This window comes from Pelodiscus sinensis, chromosome 2 (genome assembly GCF_049634645.1).
Source record: "Pelodiscus sinensis isolate JC-2024 chromosome 2, ASM4963464v1, whole genome shotgun sequence".
NCBI classification, from domain to species: domain Eukaryota; kingdom Metazoa; phylum Chordata; order Testudines; family Trionychidae; genus Pelodiscus; species Pelodiscus sinensis.
In genome coordinates, this window is record NC_134712.1 from 114,351,064 (window position 1) to 114,370,660 (window position 19,597).

General features: G+C 41.5%; 1 protein-coding gene and 1 long non-coding RNA gene across 2 annotated transcripts in view; both read right to left on the bottom strand.

The window, feature by feature from the left end:
* LOC142827183 (uncharacterized) overlaps positions 1-9,586 on the bottom strand; it is a 38,378-nt gene extending 28,792 nt beyond the window's left edge. The window contains exon 1 of the long non-coding RNA XR_012901672.1: positions 3,481-9,586. This is a non-coding gene — a long non-coding RNA (uncharacterized LOC142827183). The remainder of the gene's footprint in view (positions 1-3,480) is intronic.
* Positions 1-17,386, bottom strand: part of CDYL (chromodomain Y like) — a 153,954-nt gene extending 136,568 nt beyond the window's left edge. Inside the window, exon 1 of the mRNA XM_075921308.1 lies at positions 17,064-17,386. Coding sequence (XP_075777423.1) covers positions 17,064-17,087 — 24 coding nt within the window. The 5' untranslated portion in view covers positions 17,088-17,386. The remainder of the gene's footprint in view (positions 1-17,063) is intronic.
* Positions 17,387-19,597: the final 2,211 nt, after the last annotated feature.

Sequence of the window (19,597 nt, forward strand, 5' to 3'; positions counted from 1 at the left end):
CCCCCCCATTCAGCAGTCACCTGAAACTGGCTGAACCTGGGAGGAAAATACTTGAAACTATATATAGATTCCAAACAATAAATGCCTTCTGGATTAATGGAACAGAAGACAGAGGCTAAACTTAAACAGAACTAACCTGTGACCTCCAAAAAAAGCTTTGCTCACTCCAAACATAACCAAATCTTGCCCTCCTGAAAGCTCACTGATTTGAATAAAGTTTCTCAAGTACAACAGAATAGAATATGGCCTATTCCCAGCAATAACACCCCAAAACTATGTCTATCGCAATTAAAAATTAATAAGGACTACAATGTAGTACCCTTTCTTTGGAATTCTGCACAGAAAATAGAACCAATAAAGGATTCTGATAATCCTATGAAGAAAAGCTCAAAATCACGTGTGTCTGACAGAAGTTGTTCAATAAAATATATTAGTTGAAACACCTTTTCTTCCTAAAATCCTTTGGCAGACAACATGTATAACTAAAATATTTAGACCTACAGTGAACTTTTTATACTGTTTATAAATAAGACGATGCAAAAAGTGAGATGGTTAAAATTAGCTATACAACTTAAATACTGCTGTTCACTTTGCTACACAGGAAGAATTACTCTCCTTGTCAAAATAGCTGCCTTTTCAATGAGCTGAACTATCAGGTCAACTTAACAATATAGATTCTTTCCTGTCTGGAAGAAATGTATTGTCATCTGCCTTAACAAATAGGATCATGTTGTTCCCAGCAGGTTATTAATTTATGCAATTGTCATGAGAAAATGTTTTCAAAATGATGTGCAGATGATGTTGCTTGGGGTATTATATGTTCTTTCATTGAATACACACGTTAAAAAAGGCACACCCAAGTTTTAACTCTATCTCACATGATTTCTGTGTATATAGAGTGCTAGATTCAAAATAGATTTTACACACAGACAATTCTTGACTAAGTCTGGCCAGTGTTGGTAGAGAGCCTATATTTTTCATAGACTCCTTAATTTTAATGCCAGAAGAGACCATTACGATCATGCAATCTGTCCTCCTGTGTAACAAAAAACACGAAACAGATTTTTCACCCAGTAATTCCCACATCAAATCCACTTCTTGAGCTACAGCACATCTTTATTTAAAGATTTCATGCAAACGAGAATTCACCGTATTCCCAGGGATATTGTTCCAATGATCTATTACCCTCCTTAAATATTTGCATCATATTTCTAATCTGAATTTGTCTATACTCAGATGTCAGCCACTGAAGTATGTTATGCTTTTGTCTAATACATTAATGAGCTCGCTGGTATCAAAAATTGTGTCCTCATGTATAGGTCATGATTTAGACACCTCTTAACCTTCCCTTTGTTAAGATAAATAGATGACATTTCTTCTTTAGTCTCTCATTTGAAAGGCAAATTTTTCAGATTTCAGATAATTCTTCTAGTTCTTTTTTAATCCTTTCCAATTTGTTGATACTCTTTAGGTTGGATGACTAGGAATAGACACAGCATTCTAAAAATGGTCAGACTAATGCTGTACATTTTGAGTGATATCTCCCCATTTCTGATTTTAAAAAATCAGTTTACGCAGCCAACGATTGCACATGCACTCTTACACATCCCATCACATGTTCAGTTGAGTATTCATGATGACTTCTCAATTCTTTTCAAGTTATTTCCAATTACAGTCCCTCATTTTATATGTGACCTACAATCTTGGTTCCTAGACATGACATCTACTTCAGCTGTATTAAGGCACACATTGTTTGACTGAGCCAAGATTTTTTCCCCCAGTTTTCTGGAACTTTCCCAAATACAGGCAGTCCCCGAGTTACGCGGATCCGACTTAAGTCGGATCCGCAGTTACAAACGGGGCCCTCTCCCTGGTCTCCAGCAGACCAGGGAGAGGAAGCAAAGCGGCGGAGCACGCGGGCAGCGGACAGCCCAGACGCGTCTGGGCTGTCTGTGCCCGCGTGTTCAGCTGCTTTGCTCTGCTTTGCTCCCCATCCCCCTGGTCTGCAGACCAGAAGGACGGGGAGCAAAGCGGCGAAACACGCGGACAGCAGACAGCCCAGACGCGTGTCTGGGCTGTCCGCTGCCCGCGTGTTCCACCGCTTTGCTCCCCGTCCTTCTGGTCTGCAGACCAGGGGGACGGGGAGCAAAGCAGAGCAAAGCCGCGGAGTCCGAGGGCAGCAGGACAGCCACGGCGCGTCTGGGCTGTCCCGCTGCCCCCGTGCTCCGCGGCTTTGCTCCAGACGCCTGTGGTACAGCAGCTGGGGCGCTGCTGGTTGGTCCTGTAGCGCCGCTCTGGACGCTACTGGACCAACCCGGCAGCACCCCAGCTGCTCTGCCCCAGGCGTCCTGATTCAGCCACTGCTGGTCAGTTTCAGCAGCGGCTGAATCAGGATGCCTGGGGCAGAGCAGCTTGGGTGCTGCTGGGTTGGTCCAGTAGCACCGAGGAGCGGTGGCGCTACTGGACCAACCCAGCAGCACCCCAGCTGCTCTGCCCCAGGCATCCCCAAGTCAGCCGCTGCTGAAACTGACCAGTGGCTGACTACAGGAAGCCCCTGCCCCGGGCTTCCTGGAATCAGCTGCTGATCAGTTTCAGCAGCAGCTGACTTGGGGATGCCTGGGGTTCTTAAGTTGAATCTGTATGTAAGTCAGAACTGGCATCCAGTTTCAGCCGCTGTTGAAACTGATCAGTTTCAGCAGTGGCTGAATCTGGACGACAGTTCCGACTTACATACAGATTCAACTTAAGAACAAACCTACAGTCCCTATCTTGTACGTAACCCGGGGACTGCCTGTATTCCAAGATTTGTTAAATATCAAATCTTCATATTTATTACTCAGGCTTCTATAACACAGGCAGTTAAGAAGTTTTTCTCTACATCGCTTGAAACATTGATTCTTTTCATTCCTGACACCCTGACACTGAATTATATTTTTGCGTGGTATGAAGCAACAGTAACTATTTCAAGATCAGACAGAAATTAATTCTATACAAATTTGGAAAGTCCTACACTGCTGAAAACTTGGGTTTCACTAAATATATTTTACTCTGGAGCTTCATGAAAAAAAAAAAAACCCCAGGACTTCAAATCACATTCCAAATACACTTTTTTTAATCTTTCCAACTCCATTCTTCAATTCAAACTTGATTTTACTTGCCTCTATATTCTGAGAATGATTAGTGCTAAAATCTAATAGTTGTAATGTCAGTTTTAAAATGCTATAAAACAAAGATAACCTGGAATTCAAACTACCAAAATGATGCTGAGTTGGAGGGGAAAGCAAGGTGGTAATTAGAACTACTTGTTTTTAGAAGGTGGTTCTGAAAAAGTGAGTTTAAAAAAGGTATCATGTGATTCCATCTTTAATACTTCTCCATTATTTTAAAGGTGGACAAGCATTCAAGTAAAAAAAGGTGGTGTTTTCAAATAACTATCATGACCAACTCAGCATGAGCTTTGAAAAAAATCAAGCCAGATACCTTTCATCTTGCATGTCTCCATCTGTAACAGAGCCTCTACAGGACAAATTCCATCATCAGTTACACCTGTGTAACCTAACTGTTTTCATCTTGGGTTTGCAGAAGTGTCTGAGTCTCTCACTGAAATACAGTAAGGTAATGCAGATCTGCAAAATTTGGACAAGCACTATTACTAGTATATATTACAGATGATAGTCTCCAAAAGGGGAAAAAATCCAAAATGTCTAATTAAAGCATGATTATCATGTAGTTTAACTTTATTTTCTAAAACGTTTATGGTGAATAAATATTAAATTATGTAGATCTCATCAGCAGTTTCATATAAAATTCAGAGAAATGTTAATATTTATACATTTTAGCTCTGAAAGGGTCAGAGGCCACTTAAGTCCCAAGTAGTTGCTGAAAAATGCCCATTTTCACATGAAAGAATGAAGTTACAGTGAAGACAATATCAGGCTAAAGGGGAAAAATACAAGTCCATTTCACTGAGATGAATATGCACTGCTCCTCCTAAATGTGAATTCAATGTCCTCTCACATTTTGTTGGTACTTAGAACTAGTTGAGGGACAAAACACCATTTTTTTCTTAAGGCTTTCCAAAACTACTGAAGTTTAACGAACATTCTACTACAAAGAAAGGTTTTTAAAAATCAGTTAATATTTGTATCCTTTGCCAAGGGAGGGAAATATTTTGGTGGGATCAGGGCAAAAGTATTTAGATTCCATAAGCTTCAGCATCAATAGCAATACTCAGTTACATTTATTCACTGGTATCATCCAGTTTCCCAGACCAGTGTTTCTCAACCAGTGGTACGAGTACCCTTAGGGGTACTCAAGAGAAGTTGGGGGGGGGGACCATCAACACAATTGAAATTTGGAGAAAACTGAATTTTTGTTTTAAGTTGTACAGCACTATTATTTTTGTACTTTTTTTTTTAAATACACACAAAAATTTTATCGCCCACCCAGCTATGATTAAGTTCTTTAAACAAATGTGTTGCAATGGTAGAAAAAATTGTGTGTCTGAAAACTGTAGATAGTGGGGGTACTTATAATTTTTTTTAAAGGGGTACTTTATAAAAAAAGATTGAGAAACATTGTCCCAGACCATATCAGCAGAGGGTAGAAGTATGGAACATCTGGTATCAGATGAGTGAAATACAAGGAGTGGGCAAATGCTTGTTTTCTCAGTGGCAGAGAGGGAGTAGAGAGAGAAGAAGATAGGGAGGAGGCACTTGTGTTGTGACTTGTGGTATAGTTTCCTTGCATCTGATCCAGTCAATCTGCCAGTATACACATGCATATGTACACCATATTATTATAAACGTGACAGACAGCAATGCCTATTATTAAGGTTGCCCAACGCATTCCATTATTATATCCTGTTTTCAGTGTCTGATAACTTTAACTATTTGGACTAAGACATTCCACGTGAGGTACTGACAGACTGATTTTGGAGGAAATTTTTCAGACCAAGCAGCTCAACTACTTCTAAGTCTGAGGAACAATATTATTGTTTTGTCTATGTTAAAAAAGTGTGATGTTTTCTTTGATTTTTTTTTTTTTTTTTTTTTTTTTACTAGCCCCAAGTTTTAAAATAGGAATTGAAATTTGGTGGTGGAGTGGCCTTCAGAACATGTATCTTTTGCCACCCTTGGGAAACTCTACCCAAATTTGGCCAAATTATAATTTTTTTGAAAAATTGCAATTTAAACTTGCTTAGAAGAGAGACCTAACAGAGCTTTGCACCTTCATTTCCCAAAGATTCCATCCACACCAAGCATGCTCTAACATCTAACCAATGGCTGTAGGGGCCCTACCAAGATTTTACCTATAATTACAGCTCCTGACTACATCAGGACAAGTCCAAGACCAAGAAATGAAAAGGAGCCTGTCTTTCCTGTGCTCTCAATGACCTCTTCCTACTGATGAGCAGGTAGCTTGGAGATGGCAGCTGCCTCAATCTACTGAAGAGAGTTCAAGAGCTGGACTGGAATGGGAGGAGGAGGGAGGGAAGGAAGGGGGAGAACTGGCTGGTCAAGAAAACCAGGACAAGAAGCGGAGAAAGGATAGATTAATTATGTGCAAATTAGCAAGATTTTACTATAATATATTGAACAACAAACAGTTTTAGGTGTATATGTTTTGAAAGTGTATGAAATAGTATAGTATATCTTTAGTATCTCTATTTTTCAGCAGTCATGGACAAACTGCCAAAGCAAACAAACAACTTTTTGATGCATTGACTTCCATGTTTCAACAATCTGTCCGTCAACAGCCTTAGAACATTACATCCTAAACAAAAGTCCTTCAATTCTTGAACTTACATCTTATCTCTTAGATTAAAATGCTGTTCTTAAGAAAGTGATGCCATATAAGAGCATACCTTGAGAGATAAAATAAGCCCAACATGGCAGACAACAAAATAAAACAAAATTCTGTAATATGAAGTAAAAGGTTATCTTTCTGACATAAGTTTTGCCAAGAGAGATTTCTCTTACATAAAAAATAAAATTTGATACTGATCTTTCGGAACAAAAATATACTTACATTTTGCAATTTGTATATTGATCTGTAGTTTGGATAAAATACAGCTTTTCAGCATATTTATGCTGAAACCCTATTCCAAAAAAGATGATGTCAAACTAGCTGTGGGCTTCTAAAAGTTGTCTTATTCAAGTACTTCCCATGCTATATAAAAAAAAGTATACAACGAACAGTAAGGATGAATATTTCACTGCATTTTATTTGTTTTGTTTTTAAAACATGTTTCCAATCAGAGATCAAATTCTTTCCTAATCAGTGATCCAAGACAAGCACTTGAAAAAACATTGGCCCTGAAAACATTTGTACTGGCCTGCCAAGGTGTTCCAAGTCCTGGCATCAGTTTGGCAACCAACGTAACTTCTTTTTAAAACACAAACTGTAACAAACATGGTTAATTTTTCATTAATCATTATAGGACAAGGAAGACTAATTTACTGAAATACAATAAACTGAAGTTTATGGTTATTTAATATAGTGGTTAGCAGTTTCAAATACCCAGTAATAGTTTCTGGAATTCATTATTACAATAAAGCAAATTGTAGTAAAGAAGGAAAGAAACAAAGAAAGAAAAAGGTCATGTTAAGACGTTCGTATGTTCTACATCAAAATTCAGATTGTACAAGATGGATAGATCTTATTTCACTATATAGATGACATATACTAATCTACTCTCAATTGCAAGTTTTACAAGTCTATACTGCGATTGTGAAGCTGTCCCCCAAGTAAGGTCATTGGCAGGGAACGAACCTAAAACATCTGCATCTATAAGCATGAATCTCTACTGTTGGAGCTAAAAGAGCAAGGATCAAATCCTGGTTTCACTGTAAGCAATGTCAAAACTCCCAATTACTTCATTAGACCCAGGATTTTATCCCAGATCTATTAGCTCAGAGGCAGTAACAGACACATAATCCTGGAGGTGGTCTAGTCTAGAGGGGGGACAAGTGTTTTTAGCATTGTATACAAATTGAACTGCGGGTAGAATCAGCTTCTGCAGTTGGGTGTAGCTAAACAACTCTAACAAGCAGCAGGCCAGAATAGAATACAGCTCACTCTATTTGCAGCTGTTTTGACTCTGTAAGGCTAACAGGTGGAACACTTATTCCTGCCACTAAAGCAAGCAGCTATTACTTCAACAGATAACGTATCTGTTATGAAGATTTTATTATATTAAATTATTTAACTACTTTTCATGGAAGAACCATACTTTTAGAACACACACAGTCACAAAATATTGAATAGAACCTTGTTTCATTACAATCAGCACATTGCAACTTTAGAGTCTGATTCGTTTTTAACATTTTATAGTTGGGCTCAATGGAAACTGAAACACATTAATTATATAATATTTTATGGATAAATTCTTGCTGAGATAAAACACCTTTTAAAAGATATTTCATGTAATTGGACTTTAAATAATGACATTTTCTAGTTAAGCAAAATCTGAAATATGCCATAAAATAAGTAATTTACACAGGCTAATCATATTCCAGAAAACAACCCATTGTATAATTGATTGCCAAAATAGTAAAGAGAATTTACCTTGTCTGCAAAACAAATCACACACAATTCTTGACATCAGAAACATAAAAGAAATCACATGGTTAAAAAAAATAGTGTTTTCCCCTGCACAATAATTCAGCATAGTCTTGAGGAAAAACTCAAGAGGTCTCAAAAGCAGTGAAACCTGGAAGTTAAGATGTTTCTTATTTTGAGTTTTGTTAGTTTTTTAAAAACAACTGCATAGCTCTGCACTACGTAAAGGTGACTGGGCCACTTAAATTTTCTACAACATGGCCTTAGGGAAGAGGAACCCTTACAGTTATTAACCCATTTTATCATTATATTTTATACAACAGGTTTTTAAATGTACAAAGTGTCACTGAAACATAACAAATTGATAAGTATAGTTATTACTTTGTTTCATTATTCAAGAGAACAAGTAGATAGCTAAAAACGTATTGAGTGAATATGCAAGTGGTTTTCTTTCACAGCTTATACTAACAAAATGGCTATAAAAATTCACTAAAATAGAAACCTTCCTTACATTATGAGAATGGTTTTCACTATATGAATCCATCTTTATAAACATCTACCTCAGAGGTACATGCACGTCTATTGAGCATGTTTACCAAAACAGTAAACACACTCTCATATGCAAGCTGAAGACAAGTTTTAAGGTAGTTTTGTTTTTCTATTAATACTGAGAAGAGATCAAAGATCTTAGTTCTAAAGAACACCAAATTATTCTGGCAATATTAAGAAAAGTCCATCAAGAAAAAACATTACAACAAAAGTAATTGTTATGGCTGCTGAAGCTACATTTGATAATGAAAAATACATAATTGACTAACAAGATTGTACATTAAGATAAAGTATGTCCAAGTAAAGACCAGACACACCAAAGGGAAAACACTGGTTCATCTTTAGTATTAATTAGCAAATAAAAGATTTTGAGTGACATTTTACTTAGTAAAAGTAACGTACAGGCAGTCCCCGGGTTACGTACAAGATAGGGACTGTAGGTTTGTTCTAAAGTTGAATTTGTATGTAAGTCGGAACTGGTACATATTGTAGGGGAAACACTAGCCAAACATTTCTCCAGAGCTCAGTTTTATTCTCCCACACCTCACTTCCCTCAGTCCTTTATTCTCAAGCTGAGGTGTCTGCTGAGAAAAGCCGCTCCACGTCTCTCTGGTCTGCTGGGGGGGGGGGAGGGGCGCTAGCTTCGCGTCTCCCTGGTCTGCAAGGGGGAAGCAGCTAGTGCGGAGTTGCCTCACCCAGTTAGTAAGTAGGGATCCGATGTAAGTCGGATCCATGTAACCCGGGGACTGCCTGTACATGCTATTCAACAAAACTTACATGCAACAGCAAGTGCCAAGTGAATGGGGGAGGGAGACAATGAGTGGTAATAGAACCGATCTATAAACCAAAAAAAGCAATACCAATGAGCACAAGAACTACAGAGGAATCATCTGACTGAGCACTACAGATGGAAATGAATGTTTTTTCCTGGAATGTTCTGGTGAGAGATATGTAGAAGCAGTGCTTACAGAAGAACAGTAAGCAAAGTACAACAGAACAGTGATTTTTGATAAGACAGATATTGAAGAAATACACACAACTACACCTGTTACAGAAATTCTACAAGACTTCAAACAGACTTCTGATAGCATTTTTTCGAAAGGATAATGGCAAGTTTTAAGAATATACGGCATCCCTGAGAAATTGATGAAGTCAATAGACATCTACAGCAAGACTAAACACAAAGCTGAAGGACTGGTTCAGAATGAAAGCAAAGATTGAGACAAGAATGCATACTATGGCCAGATTTGTTCAACCTGATATTGGAAACTGTACTGTGTGTAGCACTGAGAGATGAAATGAGAAAAGTCAGGCTACAGGCAGTCCCCGGGTTACGTACAAGATAGGGACTGTAGGTTTGTTCTTAAGTTGAATCTGTATGTAAGTCGGAACTGGCATCCAGATTCAGCCGCTGCTGAAACTGACCAGCGGCTGACTACAGGAAGCCCGAGGCAGAGCGTACTGGCTGTCCCCCCCCCCCCCTCCCAGCAGACCAGGGAGACGGGGAGCAAAGCCGCGGAACATGCCGGCAGCGGGAAAGCCGCGGCGGGTCTGGGCTGTCCACTGCCCGCGTGCTCCGCGGCTTTGCTCCCGGCGTCCCTGGTCTGCTGGAGACAGTCCCCAGCAGACCAGAGGCACCGGGAGTAAAGTGGCAGCGGCGGCGGGGTGCCGCGCCTCTAAGGCTTTGCTCTGGCAAAGCCTCAGAGGCGCGGGACCCCTCCGCCGCTGCGGCTTTGCTCCCGGTGCCTCTGGTCTGCTGGGGACCGTCCCCAGCAGACCAGGGACACCGGGAGCAAAGCCGCAGCGGCGGCAGAGTCCCGCGCCTCTGAGGCTTTGCCACAGCAAAGCCTCAGAGGCACGGGACCCCTCCGCCTCCCTGGCTTTGCTCCAGGTGTCCCTGGTCTGCTGGAGACGGTCCCCAGCAGACCAGGGGCACCCGGAGCAGCTTTTCTCGCCCCGGAGGTCGAGGTGGCGGGACCGCTGCGCTCTGGGCAGTCCCGCTGCCTGCGAGCTCCGGGGCGAGAAAGCCCCGTTCGTAAGTGCGGATCCGACATAAGTCGGATCCGCGTAACTCGGGGACTGCCTGTATATAGAAGGACACTGAATAACTTTAGATTCGCAGAAATCTTTGACCTCAGAGAACTGGCCTAGGAGCATTTACAGAGAATCACCTCATTTGGACTCATCATCACTTCTAAGTTGATGGATAGGAAGCAAAAAAAGGAAGAAAAGGGAAAAAAAGTGACAGTTAAAGTTGTGGAAAGTCATATCTCATCTATCCAAAATCTTAAAAAGTACAGAAAAAAAAAGAAGTTAGTGGAAAAGATTTGCACATTCCTTTACACATTATTATTATTGGCAGTATTGTAGACAACACGAACACTCCATGAGGCTTTCACTTCCATCTTGAGAAGATACCCAAAAGCAATACATGGCTGCCAATCCATCAAGTTTGATCTCTAACCCAAAACCTTAACATTTGACTCATCAGCACAGCTAACCACTACACATTCAGAAAGTTATTTTATCTTAACATGGTGATAAAAATCCCATGGGTTTGTTTGGGTACAAATTTGCTGAGGTTTGGGTATGTTGTGCTTTTGGATATTTATTTAAGATGAAAGTGAAAGCTTTGGAGTGCGTTATCAACAGTGATGAAGGCAACTGGAAATAAACACACATCTTCCCCCTTAACCTTAAAAGCACAGAAGTTTAGCGAAGATGGAGCGTGTCCTACCACAACCTTAGCTATCACTAAAGGTAGGGGTTTTTTTCCCTCACACCTAATGTCCTAAAGAGTTGTTTCCTTTAAGGTATTCCTTTGATGTATCTCAGTCAATAGCTCCCAAGAGTCAGTGAGAAACAGAGCTGCATCTGTAATCAGAAAAAGAAATTGAACTACGGAAGCTGCTCCTGACTATGGCAACTCTCCTGAAGACCATGAAAAGATGTAATGTGCTTTAGTAAATTGTGTGTCTAATATTTTTTTCTCATTTTTAAAAGTTAATGAAAATAAGGATAGCAAGAGTAAAAATCCATGATAAAATAGCCTAACAGAAGGATCTGAATCACTTGACTTTCAGAGTCCTAGGGTAGGCCCTTACTATTTAAGCCAATAAAATAATTGCTAATCCCTTTCTAGGCTAACTACTTAAGTACATGGCACACATTCATAGTGGATTGCAAAACTATTTAGCAGTCAGCAGGAGAATATTGGGGATCATGTAGCCTAGATTCCAGCCTTTGTTCTAGAAGATGATGACCGTAAATTATAGTGGTTAGAGTTTGGATAACCCAAACTGGTTTAGCCACTGTGTGGTGCAGTGGATAAGATGCAAGTGTGCCATGTTAGAGAAGTTACTTTATGCAACAAACCCACATTGTGTAAATTCTTGATTAACTTACTTTAAAAAAATCTAAGGGAGCAGTGGCTCGTCCCTATTTTCTCAGCTGGCTGTCTTCAGTAAGGGTAGCGAATTACATGAAAAATGTAAATAGCACTTGGAAGCGAGATATGAATGCCTTACGTCTTCTCTACATGCTTGGGAGTTGTTCCTCTACACCGAAGGTGGTCAATAAGCCAGAGATGATCTGCCAAGGCTAGCCACTGGCGGGCTGCCACCATGTCATTTACCTGCACCTCTGAAGTACCAGTGGATGCTTCCGTTGGCCATGGAGCACCCTTCCCAGCCAATGGGAGCTACGGAAGCAGTGCAGATCAGGACACCTCTTCCCACAGCACCCACTGCTTCAAGCAGCTGTACCTCCGAAGGTGCAGGTAAATAAAGTAGCAGCAGCCCACAAGGGGCTAACCCTGGTGAATGACCTTTGGCCCACAGACCAGTTATTGCTCACCACTGCTCTAAGCTAGAGGGGTATCTGTTTGTTTGGAGAATGGGCAAACAAGTCTCTGTCCCCTTCAAAGAGAGAAATGGCAACTGCACCACAGCACATTTGTTGTCAAATAAAATCTGACTTATTTGTCTTGGTGCACCACCTTGCCATTCTGGCTAGAAAGCTGTCAACCACTTTACAAACAGTACACATGGAGCAAAGATGGCCAAAAGACAGGTGCCAGAATACACTATACTTCTTGCTCGAGGGTGCAGAGAAAGAGAGAGACATGCCATTGAAAAATAAAGTCACTCAAATGAAGAATTCAAACCCTTATTCTCAGTATTCATTTTTCATCAAACCACCAAGAAAAGTGTCAGATGTATTCAAAGGTAATGTTGTGTATCTTGATTTTAGCCATTTCCATGTCATTTTTTAAAAATAAGAGATTTACATTTCTTGATAAAAACAGACCAAATTGGACTACAGTTCTGATACCAATGCACTACAATTTAGTAAAAACCATCTATTGATGTAAGCATTTCCCATCTTGGAGAAATTTTTGTTAAAGTTCTATTTCAGAAATACGCATATGAGCAGTAGTCCTCTGTAGCCCGAGTGTATTTTATGCCTAGAACCAAAACTATATGCAGTGTGTGATTTTTCAAAAATTTTAAAGCTAAAAGGATAAGAAATCATATAGTCTGAGTTCTTACATAACACAGGCCATAGAACGTCATCCAGTTACTCATGAAATAAGCCCCAACTTGTGATTTCACTCAACCTGTACAGATTTTTCTTTTTTTTTTAATTACATATAATCTTTTGAAATGAAGCCTTACATATGTTCAAATATATTAAAGATTAAAATATAATTTTAAAGCCTCCTGAATGATGTTCTTTCCTTACTATAAGCATATCAAAGTTGGTCTGAATATGTGGACTGCAAAGGGGGAAACATGTAAAGCTTTAATACTTTAATATAAAAATACGTGATGGATATTAAGTCAAAGCCTGATTCATAAACCTTCATAAACCTGATTGTCACAGTAAAACACAAACTGAAAAGCAGGAATGTTATACATACTGGCTACATTCAGGTGGATTTGGTTTCCATTGCTTCCTGATAAAACCCAAAAACATTGGCTTAAAGGCAAAAAAATCAGACCTGGACCATTATTACTCTGTAGAAGAAATTCATCTGATGGGACAAGTAAATCAAGAGCTGTAACATCAACAAAAATATGTATAGGCAGAATGGAAACACTTTGTATCTATCCACACTACAGTCTCCAAAAGCCACAAAATAATTCATATAATTTCCATTGCACAAAGTCCATGCACTGAAATTTAGAAAAGTGTGTTTTCCATAACCATTGCAGCACATTTGGGGAAACTACCTACTAATGCCAGAGTTTTTGTTGCTGTTGTTAAGCTAACGGTTAATATGCAGTTGTACACAAATATTTCAATAGAATAACTTTCATGGTTCAAACACATCTCTCTCACATTACCATTTGGTATTATTTTAATCCCAATCACCAGTACAGAACGCTGCCAGAAAGGAAGCAAACCACTACAAAATACTTGCAACTTGCTTTGCAGATGAGCTGTCTGGAGAATTTGAGGGGAGTAACTGTGTTAGTCTGTAACTTTTAAAACAAGTAGTAATGGAATGATGAAGTGGGGTTTAACCACAAAAACTCATGATACTATATATTCTTGTTAGTCTCTAAGCCCTGGTCTACACAAGGGAGTTATTTTGAAATAAGCAGAGTGTACACACTACCAAGCTCATTATTTCTAAATAGTGGGCTGGTTATTCTGAAATCTGTACTCCTGCTTTCCTCAGAGAATAAGCTTATTATGAAAGTTATTTCGGGAGCTATTTCGAATGTAGTTATTTTGAAATAATTTCCTAATGTAGACATGCCTTAAGGTGCCATAGGACTACTCATTGGATAATCTGAGATCATTAGTTCCCCTGCTGATCCAACAAAAACTATCAACTATCACCTTGCAATAGGCAGGTGTCAGTACAGCAATGAAAGTTGGTCAAAGTCTTCCATAAACACTGAAGAGATGAGAGTGAAATAAACCAAACTGTACAGGGAGCTAACCTTAATATTGGCTTAAAAAGCTGTAAAAATGCACAGGATCTTCTAAAAGGTGAGCAAAATGCAAGGGAGATGCCATTAAAAAAAGAGAGCAAATCAAGCCCTCCCATTTGGTCAAATCTGGAAAAAAATATGAGGTACCTTTCTGTCACTTGTCCACCAACTGCTCCAAGTCCATCCAGTTCCCCAATTATAAATTAGGTAATGCTTTTAGAAGGAAAAAAAACCCACTCAACACAAATATGGATACAATCAAGACCACATCACTGGCTTTTTGTCCTGTAGGAAGGAGGTGAAAAAAACCACTGAACATGAGTGTCTCTTCTCAATGAGAGTTTCAAATTTCTTCTGATCTTGCATTCTTTCTTGAGCAATTAGTAACCATTAAAAAGCCTTCTGTAAAGTTCTCAAGCTCATATATAGGATCCACAGATTGTCCAAAGTAACTCTTTCAAAGTTTTGTAGTCTTTCAGGTTGTCTGTGTTTGAATTACTAATCTTGACCTATCACCATGCTTCCTGTCTCCATAGATAATATCTTCAATAACAAGAATTAAAACAAAAACAAAACCTTCCATATCATGGCTTAAATGGCCAATGCTTCTGTATCTTTAATCTTTCTTGCCACAAAATGGTAAACTCAGATTCCTACTTTAGAAGAACAGGGGTCTTTTGACACCAGCAAGTTAAACTATCATTGTTAGGCTGATTAACCGTCTCAGATATTTGATTATCATCTCTTGATCAAATCACAAGACTAGATTGGAAAAACACAGCTATAATCACACTTGAGCATGACTTTGGACTTCATATTAGTGAATGCAAAGAATCACATAGCACCTTAATTAAAAGACATCTCACAAAAAGAAAAACAGAACTAGATGCAGAGTTAGAAGTACTCAATCTATACAGTTGTAGTTTAATGAGTTCCAGTTACCTATAAAACATTCAATATCTCATGTCTTCTGCTGGCTCATCATTAACTGAACCAAATGTTCATCCCTTTTCAGGCACTGGTGGCACAGCCATGCAAATTCCTCTTCCAGAAAAAACTTGGCAAGGTTGGTGTCACAGTGATTTTGTTTTTAAATTACAAAATCCATGACAGTTTCTCCATTCATAAGTCAGATAAGCTTTAAAATAAAAGGTTAGGTGTTTTATGTATATATTATATTTGTATAATTGAAGAATTAAATTTGATTTTTAGAATAAAAATGACAAAAAATAATCCATGATATGATCCAATGATTTTTGGTGTATTGAAAAATAGCAGGCTTTTGAGTCACAGGTGGAATAATTAGACTACTCAGAATACTGGCAATGAGTCTTTCACTTAAGTCACCATTTAAATACAGTCTAGTGACCAAAATGCATTACTATCTTAACGGAGATCACTGGCCCACCTGATATAAATCTGTATACTGGATGCAACTCCTAGCAGAATGGAATGGGGAGAATAGTGATTTTGACACCTATCAAAACTGTTACTCCATATGACTGTCGCAAGCAGCAGACAGTGGTATCAGACAGGATATCAAATTAGAAGGACTTTTGGGCTGATCTATTACAGAAATGCTTATGCTCCAAAGAGAACAAATACTGTAACAGACTCTGTGGGCTTGACTCCTCAAATCCTTTTACCAGCAGAACATCCACCAAAGTCAAGATAAGTTTTGCACACAGGATTTCCCAAATTGATACCCAAATGTATCTTATTTCCAGAAATGATCCCGACAAAACTCTTGAGCCATTATAATAAGGTGGGAACATTTGCAAAAGCTGTTAACTATGGGAATAGGGGCCTTTAGTTTTCTGATCCAGCAATTCAGCACCACAAGTAGCATTAAGCTCACTTATAACTAAGTGTATATAAGACACTTTTTATTGGTATGTGTGTCTATTCTTCCACCATTGCACATAAGTAACTCCATTAATGGGTGATATACATGCAACCAATAGGAGAAAAAAAATCTTACTGTGCACTCTTCTACAACTGATTTCAGTGACACAAAATTCCAATCTCTGGTTACAAATAGTCTTACTTAAAAAAAAACTGCAGTAAGATGTAGTCACCCAAGAGACGAAACCATTTATCTTCTCAGTGAATACATATTTATCAAAGAAATCAGGATAGCTCCAGAATAATGACTGTTCTATACTCCTAAGGTTGGCTTCTTGTAAAAATAAAAAGAAGGAAGTTAAATCCAAGAGAAACCATTATGCTTTTCAATTAAGGTTAAGGATATGAAATTAAGGCATCAAAGACAGGAAATTCAAGTTAAGATTATCATCTCATCTCCTCCCCTCTTCACCCCAAAACTCCAACTCATGCTATGATTGCTCTCAAGCACTTCTCAAGCACCCGGTTAACGAAGGTGTCTCAGAGTCTTAACTTTGGCTCTCTTGCAACCTTTAACCTTTTCGATAAACCATGTGGGGATGAGCGGCTTAAATTTTAATATTTTGCATCACCTGAGCTTGCTGCATGGCCAAGACACCGTACACACGGAAGGAAACCCCCTCTTCCCCCAACACATGCAAGAACTCGGCTTTGCACACATTTTTGCACATTACCCAGCGGCACACTTGTGTGTGCACTCCAAACAGGGTGCTGCTGTCAGCGCTACTCCCCACTATCCAGCGGCACCCCTCGTCTCCCCTCCTCCTCCCGCTGGAGTCAAAGTGTTGTTGGGGGAGGCACAGGCCAATGGCAACGCTACTGTCTCCTCCTTTCAGTCATGCTTCCGTCCTCTTCCAGCAAAACTGGGGAGGAGGAAGGCGGCCGCGGGGGGGGGGGGGGGGGCGCTGGCCAGGCACCGCGGCTGGGAACCGGGCACACGCCGGGCCCTGCGGAGCAGGGGCGGCAGCAGCAGGAGCAAGTGTGCTGCCAAGCCTGCAAGGTTGCAAAGAGCCCCGAAAGAAGGGCGGCGGGAGGGGGGGGGGGGGGGCCGGCAGCGCGTGTATGGCGGGAGGGGGCAGGGCCGGTGCTGCGGGTCATTACCTCGTAGAGTTCCTCGGAAGCCATGCTGGGGAGTCTCAAGGTGGAGTTGGGGGCTGGTTTGGAGCTACTTTGTTTCACTTGGTGTCCCTGTGGCCTCCCTCCTCCTGCTGCTCCTTCCTCCTCCTCCTCCTCCTCTCGCTCCTCCTGCCGCGCGCCGCCTCGCGCCGCCCGGTGCAAGTCGCCACCGCCGCTCCCCGCACGGAATGCCAGCGCTGCTGCGGCGGCGGCGGCGGGGGCTGCGCGCAGAGCAGCTGCGCAACTCGCCCGCTCGCTCGCTCGCTCACCCACACGGCGGCTCCCCGCGCCCCCACCCCTCTGTCCCCGGCTCGCTCCCCAGGATCACTAATCGAGCGCAGAGAGCGCCACACGCAACCCGCTCCGGCTCGACTTCAGCCGCCTCTCGCACCATCCTCCCCCTCCGCCCCCCGCGCGCTTTGATCTCCCATTGTCTCGCGGCGGCTCCGGGCCCGGCCCCGCACGGGCTGGCACAGCGGCCATGCCGGCGGGCAGGGCGGGAACCGCGCTTTGAGGCGCCCGGCGGGCCCCCGCGCTGCGGCGAGGCTGCCCCCCCCCCCGGGGCACCGTCCTGGGCAGGAAGGGGCGAGTCGCCACCCTCAGCCCGCCTGGGAGCGGAGGAACCCCCCGTGGGGCGCCCCAGTGCGCTCTGCCCTCTCCCTGCGCCCGCCCCCGCCGCCATCCCCACCAGGGTCCCCATCCCCCCAACCTTCCCCACCATCATCTGCAAGCACCTACTCACCCTACTCCTGCCCATCCCAGCCATGATCCTCATCCCCCCACCCATCCGCCTACTCATCCCCACTAGGATCCCCATCCACTTACTCATCCTTTTCGGGCTCCTTCTACCAATCCCAACCATGATACCCATCCACCTACTCATCTTTCTTCTGCTTCTCCTACCCATACCCACCATGGTCCCCATCCACTTACTCATCCACCTCTGCACCTTCAACCCATCCTCACCATCATTCCCCACATACCTATTCATCTGCACCATGATTCCCATCCACATACTCGTCCACCTCGGCTCCTTCTGTCCATCCCCATCATGATCCCCCATCCACTTATGCATGATCCTTCTTTTCTTCCTACTACTCCCCACCATGTTCCTTATCCATCTAATCATCCTCCTACTTCTCTTGCTCATCCCCACCATGATCCCATTCACATACTCATCCTTCTCCTGCTCCTCCTAACCTTTCCCACCACAGTTCCCGTCTACCTACTCATCCACCTCCTACTTTTCCTTCCTTTCACCACCATGATGCCCATCCACCTGCCCATGATTCTCCTGCTACTCCTACACATTCCCACCATGATCCCCATCCACTGAGACATCTTCACTTTGCTCCTCCTACCCATCTCCATCACAATCCTCAGCTAGCCAATCATCCTCCTTTTGCTCCTACTAACCTCTCCTGTCATGATTCCCAACCACCTACTCATCCTGCTTCTTCTCCTCCTACCCATCCCCACTATTATCCCCATCCATCAAATCATCCACCTCCTGCTCCTACCCATCCACACCATGATTCTCCTCCATCTACTCATCCTTCTCCTGTTCCTCTTACCCATCATCACCACAATGCCCTCCAACTATTCATTCTCCTCTTGCTCCCCATACTCATTGTCATGATCCCACTACTCCTGCTCATCTTCACCATAAACCCTCTTCTCCACTCATCTTCCCGTGTCTACCCATTGCTACCACAACTCTGTCTACCTCGCACTCTTGCTCCTCTTACCCATCTCCAACATGGTTCCATTGTTCCTCCTAGCCATCCCCAATATAAAAAGATAGAAATGTAGGACTGAAATGGACCTTGATAGGCCATCTAGTTCAGTTCCCTACACTGAAGCAGGATTAAGTGTTATTGAGACTGTCACTGACAAGAGTTTGTGTAATAAATTCCCAATGATGTAAATTCCAGATTCTCCCTGGGTATCTTGTTCCAGTGTTCAAATATTCTTACAGCTAAGAAGTTTTTTTCAGTGTCTAATTTAAATCTCCCTTGCTCCAATTTAAGCTGATTGCTTCTTGTCTTGTCCTCAACGTATAAGATCGTTTTTTCCACCTTCCACTTTATAACAATCTGTTATGTACTTGAGTATTGTTATGTTCTCCCTGTCTTCTCCAGTCCAAAAAAAACGTTTTCAATCTTCCTTCATAGTTCATGTTTTCTAGACCTTTAATCATTTTTGTTGTCTTTTCTGGACTTTCTCCAATTTGTACACACATTTCCTGAAGTATGGTGCCCAGAACTGGACATAATACACCAGCTGAGACCTTATCAGTGTTGAATAGACTGTAAGAATTGTGTCTCATGTTTTGCTTACAATGCTCCTACTAATACTTCCCAGAAAGAGGTTCACTTTTTCTGTAACAGTATTACATTGTTGGCTCATAGTTAGTTTGTGATCCATTATAACCTCTAGATCCTTTTCTTTAATGCTCCTCCTTAGGCAGTCATTTCCCATTTTGTATTTGTGCAGTTGATTATCCCTTCCTAAGGGTA